The 24,962-nt window shown below is 34.3% G+C and overlaps 1 protein-coding gene across 2 annotated transcripts in view; it reads right to left on the bottom strand.

Moving 5' to 3' along the window:
- Positions 1 to 20,885: 20,885 nt before the first annotated feature.
- Positions 20,886 to 24,962, bottom strand: part of FOLH1B (folate hydrolase 1B) — a 75,984-nt gene continuing 71,907 nt past the window's right edge. For both annotated transcript variants that reach the window (XM_031961908.1, XM_031961909.1), the window contains one exon: positions 20,886 to 23,593. In XM_031961908.1, coding sequence (XP_031817768.1) covers positions 23,413 to 23,593 — 181 coding nt within the window. In that variant the 3' untranslated portion in view covers positions 20,886 to 23,412. The remainder of the gene's footprint in view (positions 23,594 to 24,962) is intronic.

Genomic DNA, 24,962 nt, shown 5'->3' with positions numbered 1-24,962 from the left:
TAGAATCACTAACCTGCACCTTGTATAATTCTTGGCATCAAGCAAGATGAAGCTTAAGCACTTGCAACACAAGTTGATGGAAAAGTCTTTCTTCTTTTTACCTTTGGTAGAATATTTGTAAGATGAAAGATATTTCAGAACAATCAGCAAATATCTAAGGAATGACATGAATTCAGGGCTCCCTGATGAAGAATGTATCTCTCTATATGGGCCATCATTTTTTGTATCTCCTTATGTCTAATGAAATTTCTAAAAAGAGAACTCTCCCATGAATGCTCATAAGCAGAATACAAAGCTTCTTCATATCTCCCTCTAATCTGAATTTCATCTTCCAATAGAAGTAGATAATGTTCCCTTTTTTATATTTAGTTCAGGCAGCTGATCCTTTTCATCCTCTTACAAGACCCAAATAAGTAATTTCTGAATATGAAAGGGCAAACACTTTTCAATGTAGCTTAAAACTAGCTTTCTCCAATCAGTCATTTTGGAGCATAGAATAATTTACAGTGTAGCAAAGAGTGACTTCTCATACCCAACACTTGAGTCATTAGGTTTATCAAATACAAGGTTACTATAATTACTGCAGTAAGTTGTATGTGTGCTCTCTTCAACCAATCCCCAAGGCTCTTGAGGAGAAAGTGAGGCAGATGACCTTTCCCAGCCCACTCTTGCTTAAATCCAATTCACTTGCGGGTCATGTCCCTCTCTGCCTTTCTCCCTCTTCCTTCCTTCCTTCCTTCCTTCCTCCTTCTTTCCTTCTTTCTCTTCTTTCCTTCCTTCCTTTCTTCCTTCTTTCCCTTCTTCCCTCCTTCCCATTCTCCCTCTCACCTCTTAGGGTGTCATATCCTTACCTACAGATGCTCATTTGTTTTTCATTTCTTTTGCATATCTAAATCCTCGGAAAATATTTTTAGGGACCAAAAGATATCTGATTCTCATTGATTGGCCACAAATAGGTCCACAGCCAAGTCCCATTTGGTGATTGTGTGGCTCCTACCTAACTCATATTGAATGTAAACATCAATCATTTCTGCTTTGACCAGAAAATCTGAGGATTTTCCTCTCCTGGATATATTTATTTATTTATTTAGACTGGAGGGGGTGGGGGTTGGTGGGGGGCTAGGTGAAAGAGGACATTCTTTGCTTCAGTTGCTTCTGTATCAGTTAAACTGAGACCTGTTCAGATCTTAACTTAAAAAGACCAAGGTCTCTCATTTCATTCAGGACCATTTCTAATCATGTTGATCTTTATCTTGCCACTGCTCCTAAATTGTTCTGGAGGGGCCATCCTTCAGCTGACCTAACACAACTCTCTTTCATTTAAATCCAATTTACTTGTATGTCATGGCATCATCTCCCTAATGTCATGGTCCTGCTGCTGAGCTGAAGTTCTACTAGTGGTGTTTGGCATGTACTGAGGCCTAGTAGGGTGTTTCTGTTTCTCCAGCACAGGATGGCTGGATCTATGGAGGATGTCTGTTTAGCCAGGGCTATGCGGGAACAAGTGATTATTCCTAAAGCTTGAGTTTGAAGGCTCCCCTGATTTTGCAAAGGCGCAAATTCTGATATTGGGGTTTATGTGCTCTACCACCCTGACACTCAGAATCTCCTGCTGATTTACTGAAGTGGGGATTGTTGCTGGCTCACTGAGGAGCTTCCTGTTTAGGACTCTCTCTCCCTTACCCAGTTAAGAAGGAGACCTCCTATTGGTCCTCCAAGTTTTCTGGAATAAAAGACTATTTCACCTGCAAACAGATCCAACCTTTCTGGGGAGCAATTTCGAAATATGCTGAAAAAGTTATTCCATAGAGTAGTTCTCCCACAGAAGATAGAAATCCATACAGAACTGCAACTCTGCTGGCTTTGTTCAGGATCACTAAAGTCCCAGATAAATCAGCTCTCTTTCTGAGGATGTCTCTACCAATGGTATCAAATTGAAGTAGAAACAGCAGCCACTAATATATACAAAAAGATTCCTGTAAAAACATTTTCCAGAGACAAAGTTTCTTTCTCCTTTATAGTGTCTTATTTTTCTAATTCACCAGTTTACTCCTCCTTCCCTAGAGTTTTTTTTTTTTTTAATAAATCCTACTTAATACGTGTCTGTTCCTGACAAATTTCCCTGTATTGAACCTTACTACGTTCCCCTATGAATATCTTTCATACTACCAGATCAGCTTGATATTTATTTAACCCTAGATTTTTTAGGATGTCTACCATCACTGACAAGACAAAAACTTAATCCTAATTTTCTTTGCCTTACCTTGTTTACAAATTAGTGGTCATGGTTTTTTGTGCCATTTCCACTTTTGTGTTCACCTCTCCTTTTCAGTCTCAGGTTCCTGAAATCAGACAGTGGGAGTACTCTCTCTCTCCCAATCCATGAGACCACTAAAATCAATTGAGTTTATCTTCATGCCCTTTGGTGTTGATCACCTCTTTTTCTAGATGCTTAGATACTGGACAAGCTCCCCAATTTTTTAAAGAAATAACCTCTTGCACTCAGAAAGGGATAAAGTTAAAAGTCTATTTTATTACACATCTTGAGAAGTTCATGTGTCTTACTATTGAAATGGCATACACTAGGAGAGAGGAGGATCGAGCATTATATCCTTATTCCTAAGGCCATGTTCCTTCCCAGTTTCTGCATTTATTGGATACTCCAGAAGAGTATCTTCCTGATTTACCTCCTATGTGCTTAGTCCTAGATATGTTTCCCTTTCTACCACATACACCATATGAATATTTAAATAAGTCTAAGTTCCTCCTGGGGAGAAGTTAATATTCATAAAGCAATTAAGCATGCTTACTACAACTAAGGTACAAACTTTAACTTACTTTCCTGTTTTCACAACCCTTGACTAGTTTATTCTAATTTTAACTAAAAATTCAAGATATTATATCTACCATAGTATGCTCTTTTTCCAGGATGTTTCTCTTACTTGCATATTTCTGTAGAAACACAAGGTCTTATATCTCACATATTCAAGTTTATATATTATTTGCATCATATGTTCTATACAAGTCAGCGAAGATCACTTTTTCTGTTTTGTTTCCTCTCATTATTTTCCTTTTGCCTGTGTAGTATAAGAATTTGTATCACTCTCTTCATACATTTTTTGGGACAATTTCATTGAATCAAATATGCACACTTATTCAGTATCTACTGATCAAAGCATTGTGTTAGGAGGCAATGAAATACAAGGATTAACTAAGACATTGTTCCTAACCTTAGGAAATTTACAGTCTGAGGGTAAGGGTATAAAGTTCAGAATATGACATGCACAGAAATTAAAACACACACACACACACACACACACACACACACATGCAAAATGTTAAATTGGGACTGAGTTGTCTGAGTAGCAAAGACATTGTCATTTGCCAGGATCACACAGTCAGTAAGTATCTGTCAGTGAATCAGTCAAAAACATTTACTAATAGTCTTCTTTGTTTTAGATAGGGCAGGCTGTGGCCAAGTGAATAGAGATCCAAACCTGGATTCAGAAAAACCTGAGTTTAAATCATGGTCCCCACACTTATTTGTGACCCTTGGCAAGTAACTTAACCCTTTTTTTTTTTTTTTTGCCACTTTTTCATCTGTAAAATGAGCTGGAGAAGGAAATAATAGCAAACCACTCCAGTATTTTTCTCAATAAAAGTCCAAAGGGGTCTTAAAGAATTGGACATGACCAAAAGGATAGAACAATAATGTGACAGGCATTATGGTAAACATTATGGTTGCAAAGAAAGGCAAAATATAACTCCTAGTATTAAGAACTCACATGTAAATGGGGGAGAAAACATATAAAGAGCAAATATTAAAAAATGTTTTATAGAAAATACATTGGAGATTATCAACAGAGGGTAGGTATTAGCATTAAAGAAGATCAGGTAAGGCTTCATTTAAAAAAATGTACTTTAGCTGAAACTGAAAAGAAACCAGGGGAGACTTGACTTTTAATCTTCCTAGCTTTGGGGCAAAATTCTATCCATTATATCACATTGTCTCCATTCACAAAAGTGCAATATCACAAAATTTCAGAGATGGAAGAGGCAGGAAAGGTCTTTTTTTCTGATGTCTAACTTTTCCATAGCATTCATAAGTGATCAACTTTAAGTTGTTCACTTTTAAAATCCCAAGTCTTGGAGAGAAGTAGGTTTTTTATTTTCTTTTGCTTTTGGCTCTTGTGAAAAACTATTGAGTCATATTGAGCCAAAAATCCCAAAATGCTTCCCACAAAATGCCATGTCACTATTTCCCACATATCAAATACATGTACATCTAATTTTGGATAGAAAGATAAAGAGAATAAAATATCCTACTATATTAATTCTTTGTTTCCTATTAAAAAAACACCATTTGATTCCATAAGTCAAAGTATCAGCTTAAATGACTCCATGAACATATGGCTCCTGACATGTCAAAAGTATATAAGCAAAGATCCAATAAAATATAAACTTCTTAAGAGAAGAAACATTTTTCCCTTCATTTTTGCATCCCTTAATATCTTGCACAGTGTCTGACAAATAGAAATAATTTAACAAATTAGTTTTTTTTAATGTATGCATTTCATAGCAGAGATAACTCTACTAAACATCAATCAAATGATGCTGATTAAGTGGAATTTCCAACATGAGTAATGTGACCTTCCGAAATGTCTCCCATCCATATTTCAATTGGGTATGAATTCTTTTTCAGATAGAAAGCTCTTCTTATAGATTATTTTTGTGTATGACATTGTGCTAAATATATTAATACATGAAACATTTTATTGCCTGCATCAGATCCATAATCAATCAAATGAATCCTACTAAGATAACCTTGAGGGGAAACAATCATTGCATGAAAAATATCTTTTTTTCTATGATAATTTGTAATTTGAGAGATGAATTATAGAGATAATCTGTAAATACATGTCTATCATTGGTGTTTCATTTGGAGAATAACATAAGGCCAGGCTTGAATTTAAATGTTATAGGTTATATTTTGTTTAGGAAACTATTCTGTGATTTAATGATTCCAAGCTATTTTTTCATCGAGAGATGATATTAATATTCTTAGAAAATTGTGAGAAAATCCTATTGACATAGAAAATAGGATTTCTGAGCTGGCTTTGGAGTTAGGTAGAATTGGTTTTAAAGCCTTATTGGTTCATCATGACAACTCATTCACCTGTCAGAATTTAGTCAACAGGATTTTCTTATACTTCTGAAATTATAAGTTTCCAATGAGTATCATAAGAAATAAATCTTCAGATTATGTAACTGGCAGTGAGGAAGAACTTGGTGCACATGAACAAGATGAAATACATTACTGATAAACCACCGTGGAAAAGAAATGATTTGAAGAATATTTAAAAAAGAAGAGAACAAGAAATGGCTGCAAGCTAGTCATGCACCAACACTCATACAAGTTTTACAAGGTCAAGAAACCTAGACAAATTTATCCAGCACATCAGATAAATATTTTATGAAAGATTTCTTTGAAGACAGAGACAAGAGTTAAAGAAGATGAAGAATCAGATATGGATACTTATCTATATATCAGTAAAATGACAGAAAACCTGGGATCTTAAAGTATTGGACCTTCCAAGTTTCACATATAGGCATTTTGTCCAATTTTGAGTTTGTGTTTTGATCTTCCCATAATAGCTTTCTATGGTCAAGATCCTCTATTTTTTTCCTTGATTATTTGGTCTTCTTTGTTCCTATTTCATGCCTTTTAAAGTTAAGTTCTGCTCCTGGGCACCAAAGGTGCTATCCCAAGGTACTGGTGCAGATTTGACCTTTGAGCTGCTTTGAGCTTTGTCTTTCAATGAAGGTGGCTCTTGTTTTTGATAACTTCCTCACAGAACTGGTAATACCCCAACGTAGTCCCACCTGTTAAATGATTTCCCTGACTTACAATTTGCCTTCTTTGGTGGGATTGGAGGCTACTTCACTTGTCTTCTATGCTACACTTCTATTGAAGTGTATCCTCAGAATTGAGGATTATGGATTGCTGATCTATGCTGTGGTTAAGACCTTCCCTTTGGGTTGCCTGGACCCTTTCAGTATTGGGCTCGCTCCCCTTTTATCCAAGGGAAAGAGACCTTTCCCAAATGAGTTGGAAATTTGTTCCATGTTGTCTCTTTGTAGGTTCCCTCATTCCAGAATCTGTTCAGAGACTTGGTTTCATGTTGTTTCTGAGGGAAACTGGGAAGAGCTAAAAGAAATTCCTGGCTTCTCTCTATCATTGTGGCTCTGTACCTTCATCTAATTGTGTTTTAATCAGTCTTGTACATTATAAAAAATCAAGACATATTATTTTTACTACTCTAAAGAACACTGGAAATGCTGGGCCCCAGAAGACTGATGTGTGAAGGAATTCAGAGCTAATATGTCTTACTTTAGTAATCTTGAAGGGGGAATTCCTTTCATTATTGCTAGCAGTCCCACCAAATTCTACCCACAATCTCAACTTGTTGAACAATTTCTCAATCCTGAAGTCTTAATATCCTACTGAATAGTAATGAATACTTCTATTTTGGTCCATTTAACCAGTTAAAGCATCTTATAGACCAGGAGACAAGATTAGAATTTAAAATTTTAATCAGCCTCAAAGGACAGGCAGTTGGCAATTAGAAGAATTGGCCAGAATAAAGAGAAAGACACAAAACAACAAAGAAACAGGGAAAGAAATCACTTATACAAATATGTTGGGAGCAATTTTTTTATTTGGAGCAAGAAGGTGTATCAGTTGGGGAATGTCTGTTCACATGATATCAAGATGAAATAGAGTATTCTTAAAACATAAGAAATAATGAAAAGAATAATTACAAAGCATCATGGGGAAATTTCACATTTGGGTATATGTATAAGACATGAACTACAGATAAAATTTAGTACTTGAAAATAAAAATATATATTGCTGTTATTAAAAACTTTTCTGAGGTTTATGCTGCCTATAATAATTAAATTTTAATATTTTCAAGTTATTTCCTCACATTCTATTCCACACATTCAAATATATGCTCACATTCTCTGCTCTTAGGAGTTTTAGAATTTTGATATATTTTTAAAAATCATTATTGTCATATTCCGTACTGTCTGTATTAGCTCTCTGTAGGATCTCTGTACCTGCCTGAGTCCTTGGTCTTAAAAGAGGAGTGATGAGGGAGGAACCCACTTGGATAGTTAAATATAGAGTCCCTTTATTTCAAATTCTCTCAGCCTTAAATACCTTAGTATGAAAGATACATCACTGTAGCAAACTGAGCATGTGCTAACTATAATATGATTACATCACTATAGTACACTAAGCATATGTAAACTATAAGCACCCTGCTATTATTATGTAAGTGTATCTTTACTGCAAATATTTTTGCTTTAAGTAGAACACAAGTTGTCATCCCTAAGAAAGGCTGAGATGAACCGAAGGGGAGATGAGAGGTGAACCAGACATTGTCAGCAGGTTTCTTCTGGGGTGAAGGGTATTATACTTCAGCAAGAGTTTTCTCACTGTGTGTGGCCCTCTACAATATTCTAGGATTATTTTTAAAAATAAACATTATCAATCACTTTGAATCATTTGAAAATCATTAAATAATTCACCAGATGCAACTTTTCTTCCCACTCTCAAAAAATATGAGTAGGGATCATTTGGAATAGTTGCCTAAAGAAAAACACTGTGATACTAATGAATGCTTTTGGTAATTGTAATATGTGAATTGCTGAGAAAGCTTTTAGAGGAAAAAAATTCTGGAGCCTTGGAAATGTGACGGGGCATTCTGGAATAGTAGACAAAATGCTGGACTTGAAGCAAGAATGATTTTGATTTGAATCTACCAAGAGATATGCAAGGGGTGTGATCACTTCCTTTTTCCTGAGCTCAGTTCCTAGACTGCAAAATCAGCTGACAATGCCACCTACGTTACAAGGTCTTGTGATCAAATAAAATACTTCATAAACCTTTAAAACCCCCCAAAAAACAAGAATTACAATGGTTACTTGGCTATATGGATTGTTGCATTTTTTTTTTTGTTACAATTCCTAGTGCCTAATACAATGCCTGACACTCAGTAGTTGCTTAATAAATGCTTGTTGGTTAACATAGAAAAATAGGATGACCAGAAAAGTACATTTATAAATGAAATGAAAATGAAATGTCTTAGCACTAATTTAATCTTTACAATATTTAGTAATTGAAAGCTCTGTCAAGGGCATAGCTTAAGCTCTGTGAAGCAGGTATTAGGCAAATAGCAACAACTGTTCCAGTGGATACTAAAATTATTATTGATCAGTTCTATTCTTGTGTTGTTAGCCCAAGCTGCTCACAAATGTGGCCATGGATAGTTAGCAGTCTTCTATTCTTAGAATATACTCAGTAGGGCTTACTGTCAAGCCCCCAAACAGGGTCCCCTTTTCCCATCATCTTTTTACATCCACCTTTCATCTTTTCACCCCTGGTTGATCCCAGCTATAGTGACTCAGGAATTTTTACTATAGGTTGAAGAAAAGCCTCATTGTTTGCTCAAAAAAAAAATTCTGTGCACACTCAAGAGACAACTTGTCATGAATAATTTCTCTGCTTTCAGTCTTGGAATTTTTTTCAATTTGTAATTTGTCCTTTCCTTGTTCCCATAATTGAGGTGATTAAAAAGGTTTGAGAGACACAATTTCTGGGTGATTTAATCATTTGATTAATAAGTAAATTTATTAGTAGGATAGTCATTTAGATATCTCTCTTAGACTAATGACAACCATGTCTGTCAGCTTACACTTTTTATACTTTTTGAAGAGTAGTGTGTTCCCCAAGGTGAGAATTAACTGTGATTGGTTAACCATTAATGAGAGAACTCTGAATCTTTTCAAGTCATTTATTATTAATAATCATGTCTTTCAATATACTGCTTCCAAGTCCACTTCAACCTCCCCTTTGTGGTTTTCAAGTATAAATCTCTTTTGGGATATGGGTATCTTTGTACTTTGTACTGAGGGCTTTGGCACTGGTGTCTGATTTTCCTCCTAACACAATATTTCTGCCTTCAATTCTGCTTAGACTTTTCTGTATTTTGAGGGGCGAGCTTCATTTGGTTGACAGTGTCTGAGAAAAACGATTTTATATGTTTATATGTTCCTACTATAAGTACTTTAAAATATTCTTATACATGGGGACATATGTTTAGAAGAAATGCACATATTTAAAATCTGGAGCCCAGAGGCAGGTGGAAATGAAAAGGGAGTGAGAAAAATTTGGAACACAAAGTACTGTACTGGTGAATGTTGAAAAGTATCTGTATGTATTTTGAAAAATAAAAAGCTATTATTTTAAAAAATATATTATCTTATATGATCATCACAACAACCCTGTAAGGTAAATGCTATGATACCTACTTTATATTTGAGGAAACTTGTAATATTCTTCTCTAAAATATAATATTCTCTGTAAGCAGGTTTCTTGGGGGCTTCTGGAAGCAGCCTTCATTTCAGTTCAGAGTGATAATCACCCCAAATGCAGCCAGGAGTTAAAGTCCAAATCCTTTATTTTCTCTCTCCAAGTATTGTCTTCTTCCTTGGGCCTGGTTAGCTTTCTTAGAGGCCTATCTGTCTCCTTGCTTCTGAGAGCTCTTGTTGCTAGTCCTTTGTCTCTGCCAGCTTCTGCCTCTAGCTCCCTCTGAATGTCTCCAGCCAGCACAAAGGTGGAAGAAGGACTGACTTCTGAATATCCAGACTGAATCCTGGTTGAGACTCCTAGCTTATATATGCTCTCTTAAAGGCGTGAATCTTGTAGAACTCTAAGTACTAAGTACATTAGTGAACTAGAGAACTATTAAGTACCATGCTAAATTAGATAACTGACTTAGCACCTTGTAAGAATCCTAACAGAAACTGAGATGATCAGAGCTTAAGTGACTTGCCCAAGTTCACAGAGCTAGTAAGCATCTGAAGTTGGACCTGAACTCAAGTTTTCCTGACTCTAGACCCAGCAATCTATATACTGTGATACCTACTTGCCACTAGATATAAGAAATTCAAAGGACCACAAGTAAACTTAAATGAACTGATTTTGAATGTAGAAGCAGAAAAACAATACACTAAGATAACCATGTAATTAAAAAAACCCATAGAAGATAAATTGAAGGCTTTAGAACAGAAATGATCTGCTTAGACTCCAAAGAAGAAATGAGGATATGCTCCTCTCCTTCCTTCTTTGTAGGCATCATAGACAATTGACACAAAATATTGGCTATATCTGTGGGAATTTGGCAATTTTTTTTCTGAACCCTAGTTCCTTCTCATCTTCTTCTTCCTCTCCCTTCCTACTTTTTCTCCAATCCTTTCTTCTTTCTGATTTTTAAAATTTTCCCCTCTCATTTTCTCCTCCTTCTCTTCCCCTCCCCTTTTTGTATTTGCTATTTAGAATAACTCAATTGCAAGGTTGGTCAGTTAGAGGAAAATATGAAATAGACTGGCAAATGACAGTGATACAAAATTAAAGATGTTAATAAACCATATTCTTCCTTGCTTAGGCAAGGGATAAGTGACTTGCCGAAGGTCACACAGCTAGGAAATGTTAAATGTCTGAGCCAGATTTGAACTCAGGTCCTCCTTACTTCAGGGTTGGTGCTCTATCCACTGCGCCACATAGCTGCCTCTTAAACCATCTTCTTTCAAAAGAATTTCTTATGCATTTATGTCAGAATGTATACAAAAATTTTCCATTTAATAGATACTACCTTGATGTTCAGTACTATGTCACAGAAAAGCTATTCCAAACATGTTTTTTATAGAAACACCCATTTTATTATTATTTTTATGACTTTTTGAAGTAGGTATATGGGCTTAGTGTTTACAGTGGGTCAACAGATATGCATAAATTAAGAACTTTGGGGGCTTTGACTGAAATTAAAAAAAGAAAGGAGCAAATATTTAAGTACCTATTATGACCTTGACCCTGTGCTAAATTTTTTTTTTTACTATAATTTATTATTAAAGCTATTTATTAACAAAACATATGCATGGGTAAATTTTTGTGTTCCAAATTTTCCCCTTCTTCCCGCTCCCCCCTTCCCTAAATGACAGGTAGTCCAATACATGTTAAATATATTAAAGTACATATTCAATCTAATATATGGATACATATTTATACAGCTATCTTGCTGCACAAGAAAAATCAAAACAAATGCAAGCAAGTCCCCCTCTCCCCCCAATTAGGTCATGCCCATAGTATTTATACTATTAACAGTTATTTTATATGGAATTTCTTTTTGTATCTCTTGCTGTTGGATTTTGTTAGTGATATATAAGAATGCTTATGACTTATGTGGGTTTATTTTGTATCCTGCAACCTTGCTAAACTTGTGGATTATTTCTAATAGCCTTTTAGTAGAATCTCTGGGGTTCTCTAAATATACTATCACATCATCTTCAAAGAGTGATAATTTGGTTTCCTCATTACCTACTCTAATTCCTTTAATCTTTTTTCATCTCTTATTGCTGAAGCTAGCATTTCTAACACAATATTAAATAGTAATGGTGATAGAGGGCAACCTTGTTGCAATCCTGATTTTATTGGGAATGGTTCCAGTTTATCACCATTACATATGATGCTTACTGATAGTTTTAAATAGATGTTATTGACTATTTTAAGGAAAAGTCCACTTATTCCTATGCTTTCTAGTGTTTTTAACAGGAATGGATGTTGTATTTTATCAAATGCTTTTTCTGCATCTATTGAGATAATGATATGGTTTTTGTTAATTTGGTTATTGATATAGTCAATTATGTTAATAGTTTTCCTAATATTGAACCAGTCCTGCATTCCTGGTATAAATCCTACCTGGTCATAGTGTCTTACCTTGGCGATGATTTTCTGTAATATTTTTGCTAATATTTTATTTAAGATTTTTGCATGGATGTTCATTAGGGAGATTGGGCAATAATTTTCTTTTTCTGTTTTCAACCTACCTGGTTTAGGTATCAGTACCATGTCTGTGTCATAAAGAGGAATTTGCTAGGATTCCTTCATTCCCTATTTTTTCAAATTCAAATTCAAATTTTTTCAAATTATATAGCATTGGAGTTAATTGTTTTTTAAATGTTCAGTAAAATTCACATAAAAATCCATCTGGTCCTGGTGATTTTTTTCTTAGGGAGTTCATTAATAGCTTCCTCTATTTCTTTTTCTAAAATGAGACTAACCAATTTGCTTCTTCCTCTGTTTATCTGGACAAATTACATTTTTGAACGTATTCATCCATTTCATTTAAGTTATCAAATATATTGGCATAAAGTTGTGCAAAGTAACTCCTAATTATTGCTCTAATTTTCTCTTCATTAGTGGCATGTTCCCCCTTTTCATTTTTAAGACTAACAATTTCATTTTCCTCTTTCCTTTTTTTAATCAAATTTACCAAGTGTTTATCTATTTTGTTAGTTTTTTCATAGAACCAACTCTTAGTTTTATTTATTAATTCAATAGTTTTTTTTTACTATCAATTTTATTAATCTCTCCTTTATTTTTAGAATTTCAAGTTTAGTGTGTGATGGGGTTTTTTTAATTTGCTCTTTATCTAGATTTTTTGTTGCAAGCCTAACTCACTGATTTTCTCTTTCTCTATTTTATGCAAGGACATCTCTAAGGATGTAAAATTCCCCTTATTATTGGTTTGGCTGCATCCCACACATTTTGGTATGTAATCTCATTATTGTCATTTTCTTGGGTGAAATTATTAATTGTGTCTATGATTTGCTGTTTCACCCATACATTCTTTATGATGAGATTATTTAATTTCCAGTTACTTTTTGGGCTATTTCCTCCTGGTTTTTTATTGAATGTAATTTTTTATTGCATCATGATCTGAAAAGGATGCATTTAATATTTCTGCCTTTCTGAATTTGAATTTGAGGTCTTTATGTCCTAATATATGGTCAATTTTTGTATAGGTTCCATAAAGTGCCAAGAAGAATGTGTACTCCTTTCTGTCTCCATTTAGTTTTCTCCAAAGATTTATCATACCTAACTTTTCTAGTATTCCATTTACCTCTTTAACTTTTTTCTTATTTATTTTGTGCTTTGATTTATCTTGTTCTGAGATTGCAAGGTTGAGATCTCCCACTATTATAGTTTTGCAGTCTATTTCTTCTTGCAGCTCTCTTAACTTCTCCTTTAGGAATTTAGATGCTACACCACTTGGTGCATATATGTTTAGTATTCATTTTCCTTCATTATCTAAGCTGCCCTTTACCAAGCTATTGTGCCCTTCGTTATCTCTTTTAATTAGATCAATTTTTGCTTTTGCTTGATCTGAGATCAGAATGGTTACCCCTGCTTTTTTTGACTTCACCTGAAGCATAATAGATTCTGCTCTAGCCTTTTATCTTTACTCTGTATTTGTCACCCTGCTTCATGTGTGTTTCCTGTAAACAACATGTTGTAGGATTCTGGCTTTTTATCCAGTCTGTTAACCACTTCTTCTTTATGGAGGAGGCTATCCCATTCACATTTAAGGTTAAAATTACCAATTCTGTTTTTCTTGCCATCTTCTTATCCCCAGATTATGCTTTTCACTTTCCTTTTACCCTTACCTCCCTCCCCTTTATAGTCCCTCTCCTTTTCTTAAACCTTTCCCTTATAATGTCTATATTCCCTTCTATTTGGCCTACCCTTTTTCTTTTCCCTTTTCCCCTCCCACTTTTCAATGAGGTGGAAGAAGTTTCTCTGTAAACCAAATATATCTAATATTTTCTCTTTGATCCAATTCCAATGAGATCATGATTCACATTATGTTCATCACCCTCCTTTCTTTCCCTCAGATATAATAGGTTCCCTTTGCCTCTTTGTGAGATGTAGTACCTCCACTTTTTCCTTTTTCTGGTAAAATTTCCTTTCCACCTCTAGAAACTTTTTTATATTATAACAGTAAAACCAAATTATACATGTAATTTATTTATGTATGCCCCTAACAGAAATACAATTCTCAAGAGTTCTTTTTACCTTTTTATGCTTCTCTTGAATCATATTTGGAGGTCAAACTTTTTTGTTTAGCTCTGGTTTTTTCATCAGAAATAAATGGAATTCACCTATATCATTGAATGTCCATCTTCTTTCCTGGAAGAAAATATTCAGTTTGGCTGGGTAAGTTATTCTTGACTGCATAGTAATTTTCTTTGCCTTTCAGAATATCAGATTCCAAGCACTTTGATCCTTTAATGTAGATGTTCCTAGACCCGGAGTAATCCTTATTGTGGTTCCTCAGTATTTAATTTTTTTTTTCTGGCTGCTTGTAATACTTTTTCCTTGGTCTAATAGTTCTGGAATTTAGCCACAATATTTCTTGGAGTTTTAATTTTGGGATCTGTTTCAATAGGTGATCAATGAATTCTTTCAATGTCTATTTTTCCTTTTGATTCTATGACATCTGGACAGTTCTCTTTGATGCTTTCCTGAAAATTAGTGTCTAGGCTCTTTTTTTCATCATAATTTTCAGGGAGTCCAATAATCTTTAGATTATCTCTCCTAGATCTTTTTTTCCAGGTCTGTTGTTTTCCCAAGTAGGTATTTAACATTTTTTCCATTTTTTTCTTTTCTTTTCTTTTCTTTTTTTTTTTTTTTTTTTTGGTTTTGCTTGACTCATTCTTGGTGTCCCCTTTAGTCATTCATTTCCATTTTTTTCAGTTCTGAATTTTAATGAATTATTTTCTTCATTTGCTTTTAAAATTTCTTTTTGTATTTGCCCAATTGAGTTTTTAAGTGAATTGTTTTGTTCTATGGAATTTTCTTCCTATTTTGCCAATTTAAGGAGTTATTTTCTTTTTCCAATTCAAAAATTCTATTTTTCAGGGAGTTGTTTTCTTTTTCCACTCTATCTTTTAATGAGTTATATTCCTTATCCAGACCCTCTTGCAAAGCTTCCCTTTCCTTTCCCCATTTTTGTTCTAGCTCTCTTTTAAGATTTTTTAAAAATTTCTTCAATGAGAGCCTCATGTGGTGAGGACTAGATCTTTTGTGTTTTCATGTAGAAAAAAAACTGTTTTTAGTCTCCTCAGACTAAACCTTCCTCAGGGTTTGAAATCTGTTCTCTTTTCAGTATAGAAGCTATTTATAGTTAGAGCCAGCTTTGTCTTCTTACTCAAAAAATCAAAAAAACAAAAACAAAAACAAACCACTGCAGTCTGCTTATGGAGTAGTGAGGTATTTCCATTGCCTCTATAGACAACAGGAAGTCACAGTGAAGCAGCAGTGGCTTTACTGGGATTATCGGTTGCACGCTGAGATCCTGCTGAGTGCCTCCTGGTGCTTGTTGGGTATAGCTAGATCCTGAGTGACTAGCATTTGGGGGTTATAATTTTTACCCTCTGTGCTTATAGCTTCTCTGCTGATCTACTGGTTTGCTGTCAGGGCAGAGTAACTGACACTGTGGTAGAATTCTCCCCACAGATTTTCCGCTGGTGGAGACCCTTCCCCCCCTCCTCCTCCCCAGTCTTCTCAGTGTGAGGTGTTCTCCATGCTCTCACAGCCTATCTGCCTGAGTCTCCACCTGGCCTAGTTCCATTCTGTCCCTGCATGCAAGCAAAAACAGACCTTTTCTGGCAAATTTTGAGATATCTTCTGTTGGTAATGTGTTATACTCCTAATATTCATGAGTTCTCACACTCAAGCACTAATTCAAAGGCTGAGTTTTGTAAAAAAAATAGTGAGGGTAGAGGAGTGATCAGAAAGATGCGTGTGTACTGTCTTCCATCTTGGCTCCATCCTAGAGCACAGTTTCTTAAACTGTGATTCATGACTATATAAGGGCTCTAGTAACAATATGTTAGGATTCCAAAATTATGATTTATTATCAATAAATGTTTGATTTGTATACCTATTTTATTATCTTTATTTCAGAGTCACATTAAAATTTCTCAGACAAAAAGAGGTTCTGAGTAGAAAAAGTTTAAAAAGTCTTCTTGTTTTAGAGTGAAGTAAGTGATATAAGATATTTAGATATGAAGTAAGTAAGTTTCCAAACTTGAATATTTGACAGAAATTCTTGAGATGTTAAATGGAAACATCAGTTGTTATAAAACACAGTTTTCATTTGATTGAAATATGTCCTCAATTTAAATCATAATGTAGTCTTAAAGGTGCCTCCCCTTTAGCAAATCCCTCTCTGATGAAACCATTAGATGAATTTAGTTATAGGTATAATTGATTCAATTCTAATTTCAATTGAGACATTATATTTTTATGATTATTGATATTAAAAGTGTTAGGAAAATTTATGCATCGGAAATTTGTTAATTGGGTGCCCTTAAGCCAAGTTGTCTTAGTTTACCAATTTTTTATCTGTATGAAAATGATGCCTAAACTAATTGTGCTAACTCACTATATAAATTATAAATTATATTATAAATACTATTAAAATGGACTCTTATTTGATTCTCTTAGGTTATATATTTAATTGCTAAAAGATTGACTATATACATATAAAACTCTTTAGATATACTATCTTGAGAAGATGGTAATAATAATTGTTTGTGAAGTTGATATATAGCAAAGAACCCTTAAAATGTCCTTGTCTTTGATGATCTGAACACTGAAATCTTACCGACTCCACTAAAAGTTTGAATTCAAATTAGGAATCGATGCATTAATTCTACATTTTATGAAAGTTTCTCAAAGATTGCTTCCTAAGTAAAAGTACCTACACCTTCTAAGTGCTTAATCTAAGTCTTTAGAATTTTTCTGCCTGGTCAAAATTTGGCCACCCAGAATCTTAGAGTAAGAAATTTGATTGTTTATTTAGTATTTTATTTTTCTCCAAAACAAATTTTAACATTCACTTTTTAAAACGTTGAGTATCACTTGAAATACTAAAGTGTCATTCATGGATTTGTGAACTCCAACCATTCTGGAGAGCAACTGGGAATTATACCAGAGGACTATAAAACTGTCCATATCCTTTGATCCAGCAATCCTGCTTCTAGGTCTGTCTCCCAAAGAGATCATAAAAAGGAGAAATAACCCATATATACAAAACTGTACATATCAGCTCTCACTGTGATGGCAAAGAATTGAAAACCAAAGGGATGCCCTTCAATAGGGGAATGACTGAACAAATTGTGGTATATGAATGTAATGGAATATTATTGTTTTCTAAGAAATAATGAGCAGGCAGTTAAAAAAAAAAACTTGGAAAGAGTTACATGAACTGATGCTGAGTAAAGTGAGTAGAATCAGGAGAACATTGAACACAATAACTGCAATATTGTACAATGATCAACTATGAATGATTTAGCCCTTCTCAACACTACACTCACCTAAGACAATTGCAAATATTTCATGATGGAAAATGTTCTAGTCATGCAGAGAAAGAATTATGGAGTCTGAATGCATATTGAAGAATAGCATTTTCATATTTTTTTCTCCTGTGGTTTTTCCCTTTTGTACTGATTCTTCTTTTACAACTTGACTAATGTAGAAATATGTTGAAAAAATAAGAATTTGAGACCAAAGAAAGTGTCAACAAAACTGTTGTGAGAAGTGAAAGGAACAGGGTACAAGCCAGATCAAAGAAGGTGTACAATGTTTACATCCAATGAAATAATTAAATTTAATTTAAAATTAAAAAAAAAACTTTTAATTTCAAATTTTCTCCTTTTCTCGCTTCCCACCACATTCATTGAGAAAACAAGCAATTTGATATAGATTATACATATGTAGTCATACAAAATATCTCCGTAATAAACATGTTGTAAAAGAAAATATAGATTCCCTTCAAAATAGATCCCTGAAGGGAAAAAAAAGTATGCTTCAATTCAGATACTATCACTTCTGTCTCTGAGCATGGATATTTCTCACTATAAGTACTTTAGAGTTGTCTTGGAATGTTGTATTGCTGAGAATAGCTAAGCCATTTATACTTGATCATCTTACAACATTTTACACATTCATTTTTTATCAATTCATCAAAATCTTTCCAGGTTTTTCTGAAATCATCTTGCTCATCATTTCTTATACCAAAATAGTATTACATCATAATTACATAACACATTTTTGTTTGACTATTTCTCAAACGATGAGCTTTCTCTCAATTTTTAATTCTTTGCCTTTATAGGAGAGCTTCTTTTAATATTTTCATACATATAGGTCCCTTTAAAAAAATCTCTTTTGGGATCCAAATCAGTAGTGAGTTATATTGCTAGGTCAAAGGGTATGCATTGTTTTATAGCCCTTTGGACATAGTTCCATATTATTCTACAGGATGGCTTAATCAATTCACAACTCCAATAATGCATTAATATCTCATTTTTTCCCATATCCCCTCACTATTTGTCATTTTCTTCTGTTTTCTTAAATTATCTAATAAATATGAATCTGAGAATTGCTTTATTTTGCATTTCTCCGATCAATGAGAGCATTTTTCTATATGCTATATATAGTTTTGACTACTTCATCTGAAAACATTGTTTTTACCATTTATCATTGGGAATGGCTCTTATTTATATAAAAATGACTCAGTTCTCTCTCTGAAAAATATAGCCATTATCAGAGAAACCTGCCTCAATATTTTTCAGTTGGTAACTATATTCCCTCTATCCTGTATCCCCTCCTGTTTATTCTATTCTCTCTTTTCTTTTATATTTTCCCTTCTCAGAAATTTTTTGCTTCTGACTATCCTTTCCTCCATTCTATTTTCCATTCTATCACATATTCCCATCCCATTCTTTTATCACCTTCCCAACTTATCTTCCTCTGGGGTTAGATACAATTCTATACCCAACTGAAAATTTATGTTAGTACCTCTGAGTCAATTCTTATGAGAATAGGTTCATACATTGCCCCTTACTTCCCTCCTCTTCTCCTTTATTGTAAAAGCTTTTTCTCGCATCTTTTGTGGGATATCGTTTACCCCATTCTACCTTTCTCTTTTCATTTCTCCCATCCTCTCTTGCCCCCTAATTTTATTTTTTTTAGATACCATCCCTCTATATTCAACTCACACTTAATGCCCTCTGACTAAACATATTCCTTCTAACAGATCTAATAATTAGAAAGTTCTCAGAAGTTACAAATATGTTTTTCCACGAAGAGACACAAACAGTTTAACCTTATTTAGGCCCTTATGTTTTCCCTTTCCTGTTTATATTTTCATGTTTCTCTTGAGTTTTGTAATTGAAAGTTAAATTTGCTATTCAGCTCAGGTTTTTCATCAATAATGCTTGAAAGTGCATTATTTCATTCAATATCCATTTTTTCCTCTAAAGGATTATGCTCAGTTTTGCTGGTAAGTGATTCTTGGTTGTAATCCTAGCTACTTTGCCCTCCAGAATATCATAATCCAAGCCCTCAGATCCTTTAATGTAGAAGCTGCTAAATTCTATTATCCCCTCATGATACTGGAACATATAAAATCTTTTTCATTGTTTGTAATATTTTCGTCTTGACCTGATTGTTCTGAAATTTGACTACAACATAATGAGCCTATGCCCTCTCCACTGGAGTTTAAGATAACCCAGCTCTGAAAGAGAAAATCACCCAGAGTCATCTGAATGGAGATCAATTCTCTTGTCTAAATTGGTGGAGGTGGCTGAATCTCATTATTCAACCACATTCTTATGGGAGGAGTTGAAGATCATTAACCCATATCTTCATAATCTTATTATCTTCATTAATAAGCCCACTTTCTCATTAATTGTTCACTAATGAAAGTTGATTGGCTGGCTGGCCATTCTATCACTGGAATTATCATAGCCATCACAACTATTGACTCTCTTCAATGTTGCTCTCTGTGATAGCTCAAAATAGAACAAAACATGACAGAATGAAAGATATGGATCCGTCTTAACCTGATATGGCAGGTTTCCTGTCCTCTGGATATGTCTCCATCTTCCTAACACAACTAAAAACTTTCATGCTTTATGCTTTTCTTTCCCATTAGGTAAGGGTCAGGGCATTTTTAATGAGCCAATAGCAAGCATCTTCTTGCCTGCATTATCAGTCATGGGAGACCAATCAGACTTTCTTGAAGAAGAATTTGCTGTCTTCCAGTAAAAAATAACTCTTTTACTATCTCCAGTAGACTTTCTAGTAGAAAAGTGAAGATAGTTGGAACCCAGGCATTTTTTTGGTTTACTAATAGGAATGAGAGGGAACTTGGAATTGCTGGGAAGCCTCTTCCTCCTCTTTTTTGCTAGTTACCTAAACATCATACTCCATTCCATCTTCAGGCAATACATCTTATATACTTTATTGCTTTCTTTTTCTTTCCAAGGCTCCTGCTCTTGGGAATTTCATTTTAGATTTTGAGCCTGTATTTATGTGAGTTGCAAGGTAAAAAATCATTATTTTATGCATTGCTAAATTCTGATTCTTTCTTGACCTGCTTTCCCAAAATTGATGCTAAAGACTGGATCATTCCTTATTTCCTTCCTATTTTCTGACATCAGCAGGATATCCCTCCCCACTGGTTCAGGAGGTAAGGTACTTTAACTGTTTCATAATTCTCCCTTTCTTTAAACATTCTGATGAAGTTGTGCTGAACCTGTGGATTCTATTCCCCATGCACCCACCCAAGCCAATGCTTGCTATTGGCTCATTCACAAATATTTCCTCATACATTCTTCTTGCCTTTAACAACCAAAGTATACAACCCAGCAACCCAACCCACAACTCTGTGAAGTGAACCTAAAAGAGGGAGCCCCAAGCTCAGTCAAGAATGAACAAGATTACCCTTCTGTTATCCTTGTTTTCTCTCTATGTGGAATTGTTGGAAAATTACTTTGGATACAGATTTTCTGATATTATTTTCTTGACGTGGTTTATCCCTTATATAGAACAGTACTTTTTGAATAAGTTTTGAACAAAATTTTAATCTTATTTTATGATACAACATAACAAAAAATACAGAAACAATGGATCACATTTATATAACACTTTAAACACTTTACATGTATTATTTCACTTCATTCTCACAACAATTGTCTGATGAAGGTGCTATTATTTTCTCTATTGTTCAGGTGAGGAAACAAACATTGACAGGGTAAGTGACTTGATCCATATCACACCATTAATAAGCATTATGATTTGAACTCAGGTTTTCCTAATTCCAAGTGTAGCATTATATCCATTATATTATCTATAGAGTAGTGGGACTTAAAAGGCATAAGAACTGCAGCAAGAAATCTAACCTAAGGTCATTTTAGTACAACATTTCAATGATAACATCAAAGGACTACCCTGAGTAAGAACCTATCACTGCATCTCAGTAGTGATCTATAAGGCTCAGTTGCAGTTCAGCCAGTAGTTTCACAATTTAACCAAAGAAGTCTATAGGAATCTTGAACAGATGCTTCTAGGTCCCAGTGACAACAGTGTGGATTTGATATCCAATAAAAAGCTATTTTTGGATTGCTCCAGAACACTAGCATGAGAAGGGCATTGGAGAAGGATTAATGTTATTAGATATGGAGGATGAATTTAAATTGGGATGAATGGATTTGGACCATAGGGGATTAGTAAGAAAGAATGGTGAGTTAAAACAATCATATCATTATGATAGGAGCTGTGGATATAGGAAGGAAACTGTCTGCCCTTGAGATATGAACCTGAAGATAAAATTATCTTCTAGGCAACATAACAACAAAAATGATGAAGAAGATGATGATGATTGATCTGTATATAAGCAGTTTAAAGGATGTAAAGTGTTTTACATATATTATTAAATTTTAGCCTCAAGGCAACCCTGTAGGGTAGACACTTCAAGTCTCATGTCCATTCAAAGTTGAGGAAACTGAGACAGAGAGATTAAATGATTTGCCACTTGTCACATAGCTAATAAATGACAGGGGTAGGAACGTTTCATAACTTCAAGTCCAGAGCGCACTGAACTGCCTCACTAAAATCATCCTTTGATACAAGTGACTGGGTTAGTTAGTAGCTGAAGATTTGCATGTCCTACCATGCAGGACAGGAATTCTGGACAGGTTGACTGATGAAATATATGTGCATCCTATGAGGACTAGCCTAACTAGATAAATAAAGATTACAATTACAATATGGATGAAACATGGCCAAAACCCTCCAAAATAACAGGAGGCTTTAGTGGACTATAAGCTCATAGGGACTTTACAGATCATTTTATAGAAAAGAAAACGAGGCCTAAAGAGAATAAATCAGTTGTCCAAGATCATAGAATTAGTTTTTGGCAGAGTTTAAGACTAAGGCTTAGGTATCTTTGCTCCCAATTCCTTCCATTCTCTACCATAACAGCATGGTATTTGTATTATGTGTGTTTTGGGTGAAGGGGAGAAGGGAAAGGAGTCTGGACTTGTGATTTTATCACTGTCTAGACCTCCTGGTATTTGTGGACAATTCTTTCCACAGATGCAGATGAGCAACTTTCTGTAATTTATAATCTGAGAAAGTTGCCAAGAACATTAAGTAGTTAAGTATTTCAGAAGGTTTTCTAATTCCAAGGCTAGCCCTTCAGCCATTATCCCAAGCTTTTTACATGTATCTTTGTATTTTAATCAGAAATTTTTTATTAATCAGAAAATGTGATTTACCAAAATATTCCATGCTAGGTTAATCTTCTCTTTCTGGATGTTCCTCAAATTATATTTTAAAATTGAGATTAATTTTCAAATGCTCTTAAACAATAATGGGATAAGCATAAATCACATACATATTTTGAGACCCTTAAAATGGGAAACTATCAATAAAGGATTCCACTGAGTTCTCATAGAAATGAGTTCACTCTAACCATATTAGGGTAAACTATAGCACCTTTTTCTTTAAAAAAAAAAGAAGTTAGTTTTATTGATACATTATATTGATATTTTTGCATGACTATCATTTCCAGATATAAGCTCCCTTGTCTCTCTTCTGCCAAACATTACTGAACACCCTCTCTTTTAAAAAATGTTATTAATACTTTTTGTTTTTTACATAAACATCATTGCTGATATTAGCTCCCCTGCTCATTATTGAACTTTCCTCTTAAAGGAAATAGTTAAGTAAAAACAGTCAGTTTACATTTGGTAGAAAATTCAGTATTCTGGTGCTATACTTTCCTTTTCTATTCCTACCTGTCAGAAGAAAGCTGTGTTTCATTATCTATGCTTTGGAACCAAGAGTACTCATTACAATTACTCAGAATTTGATTTCCACTTAGTATTCTTTTCATTTAGATTATTGCAAGCATTGTGGGTACCATTCTTCTGGTTTTTCTTGCTCTACTCTGCATCATTTCATACAAATCTTCTCATGGTTCACTGGGTTCTTCATAGTCATCATTTCTTATATCACAATAATATTCCTCTATTTTCTAAGATCATTTTGTAGAGGTCTTTCCCAAAGATGGTCATCTATTTTGCTATTGGGTACTTTCTAAAAGATGTCCAGTTTTCACAAGTGATCCCTTGCTCTGGATTTTATGTGACTTACTTCAGAGTACATGCTGCAGCTTGCACTGTGAAGGCTGCAACAGAAATCTGCTTCTTGACTTCTGCCCAAGCCTTTGAAGGATTTTTTTTGTTTTCAATATCAAAGAGAGCATCATAAATTCCTGGGAATGCCTCCCCAGCATACTTGTTATGACTACTTGGAGCAAAGATGATGTGCCTGTTGGTAAAATACAATTTTATGAATATCTGTTCAATAAAAAATTAAGCTCTCATTTGAAAATGAACACTGACTATATTACTCACTATTCTTTGGTTGTGGGAAGAGGGAGAGGGAAATCCCAGTCCTTTTAGAAGATAGTTGAATCAAATTATCATGCTAGGAGACCATGGGCTTTGAGCTGTACATATGAGAGGATTGAATTCTAGGATATTTATACATTCCTTTCAAACTCCATAGTTTATGAAATGATATTTAAGTTGTGTGTTATAGTGGATACAGTAGAGGGAAGACATAGAGCTAGAAAGGAGCTCAGAGGCTATTGAGTCCAATTCTCTTGATGAATAGATGAGGAAAGTGAGGCTGATGGATACTAATTGACTTTCCCACGTGTCTGAATCAAGATTTGAACTGGTATCACTGATTCTGCATCTCTCAGAACACAGGCTTGATTTCTAGTTCTATTTCTTCTTCCTTGTGTTACTCTAAGTAACTCATTATATCCAAGTCTGTTCTATCATCAGAAAAATTAAAAAGTTGGATTAATTGAGCCCTAATATTCACTATCTCTCTAAATCCTATGATGCAGTAGTGGAGAGTGATTTGCCTAAACTACATATTCATAGTTCCTCAATAAAACCTGCTTGTGACCAATAGCTTGAATAGATGAAAAAGTTATATAAACTAAGGATTATAGTTTTGTGGCCTAAAGATAATTTTTCTCTTCTGTCAATTTATCCTTTTTGTGATTTTATAGATATATAGTCAGTATCTGTCTGTCTCTATCTGTCTTTCCCTTTCTTCTCCCCCCACCTCTTTCTCCCTCCCACTACGTTTATATTTCTATACCTTGATATCTATATTTCCTGTTTGTACATAGCACTTTGCATTTTATCTCCCACATTAGATTCAGAGTTTCTTGAGAATGGTATCTCTTGGATTTGTTGTGCTTTTTCTTTCTTTGTATTATTCACACGTAAGAGCAGCATGAGCAACAAGAACAACATAGATATTTAGTAAATGTTAGTTCACAGTCTCATTAAATTTGCAACTTTGGTTTGGATTGGTATGATAGTCTAACCAAGTGAGGTTGGTTGATCCCCCTATTGCTAGAAAGCAAATGATACATTAAAGACTCTTTCAATCTCAGAACTGAGAAAAGATTTAAGAGGCTACCTATTCCATTTTTCTTCCCCTCAACTCTACAATATCCCTCTCAGTGGTTATTCAGCTTCTGCTTAAAGGCCAAGTGATGGGAAAATAATTTTTTTTTATTCTTTTTTTAGATATTTCAACTCATTGTGCACAGTTCTGCCCCCCACTTTAAAAAGAAGCCTCATTTCTTTTTTGCATAGCAGATTTTACATTA

The sequence above is a fragment of the Sarcophilus harrisii genome, chromosome 3 (genome assembly GCF_902635505.1).
Source record: "Sarcophilus harrisii chromosome 3, mSarHar1.11, whole genome shotgun sequence".
NCBI classification, from domain to species: Eukaryota; Metazoa; Chordata; class Mammalia; order Dasyuromorphia; family Dasyuridae; genus Sarcophilus; species Sarcophilus harrisii.
Note: the sequence above shows the minus strand (reverse complement) of the source record. Positions and strands in the feature narration are given on the sequence as shown.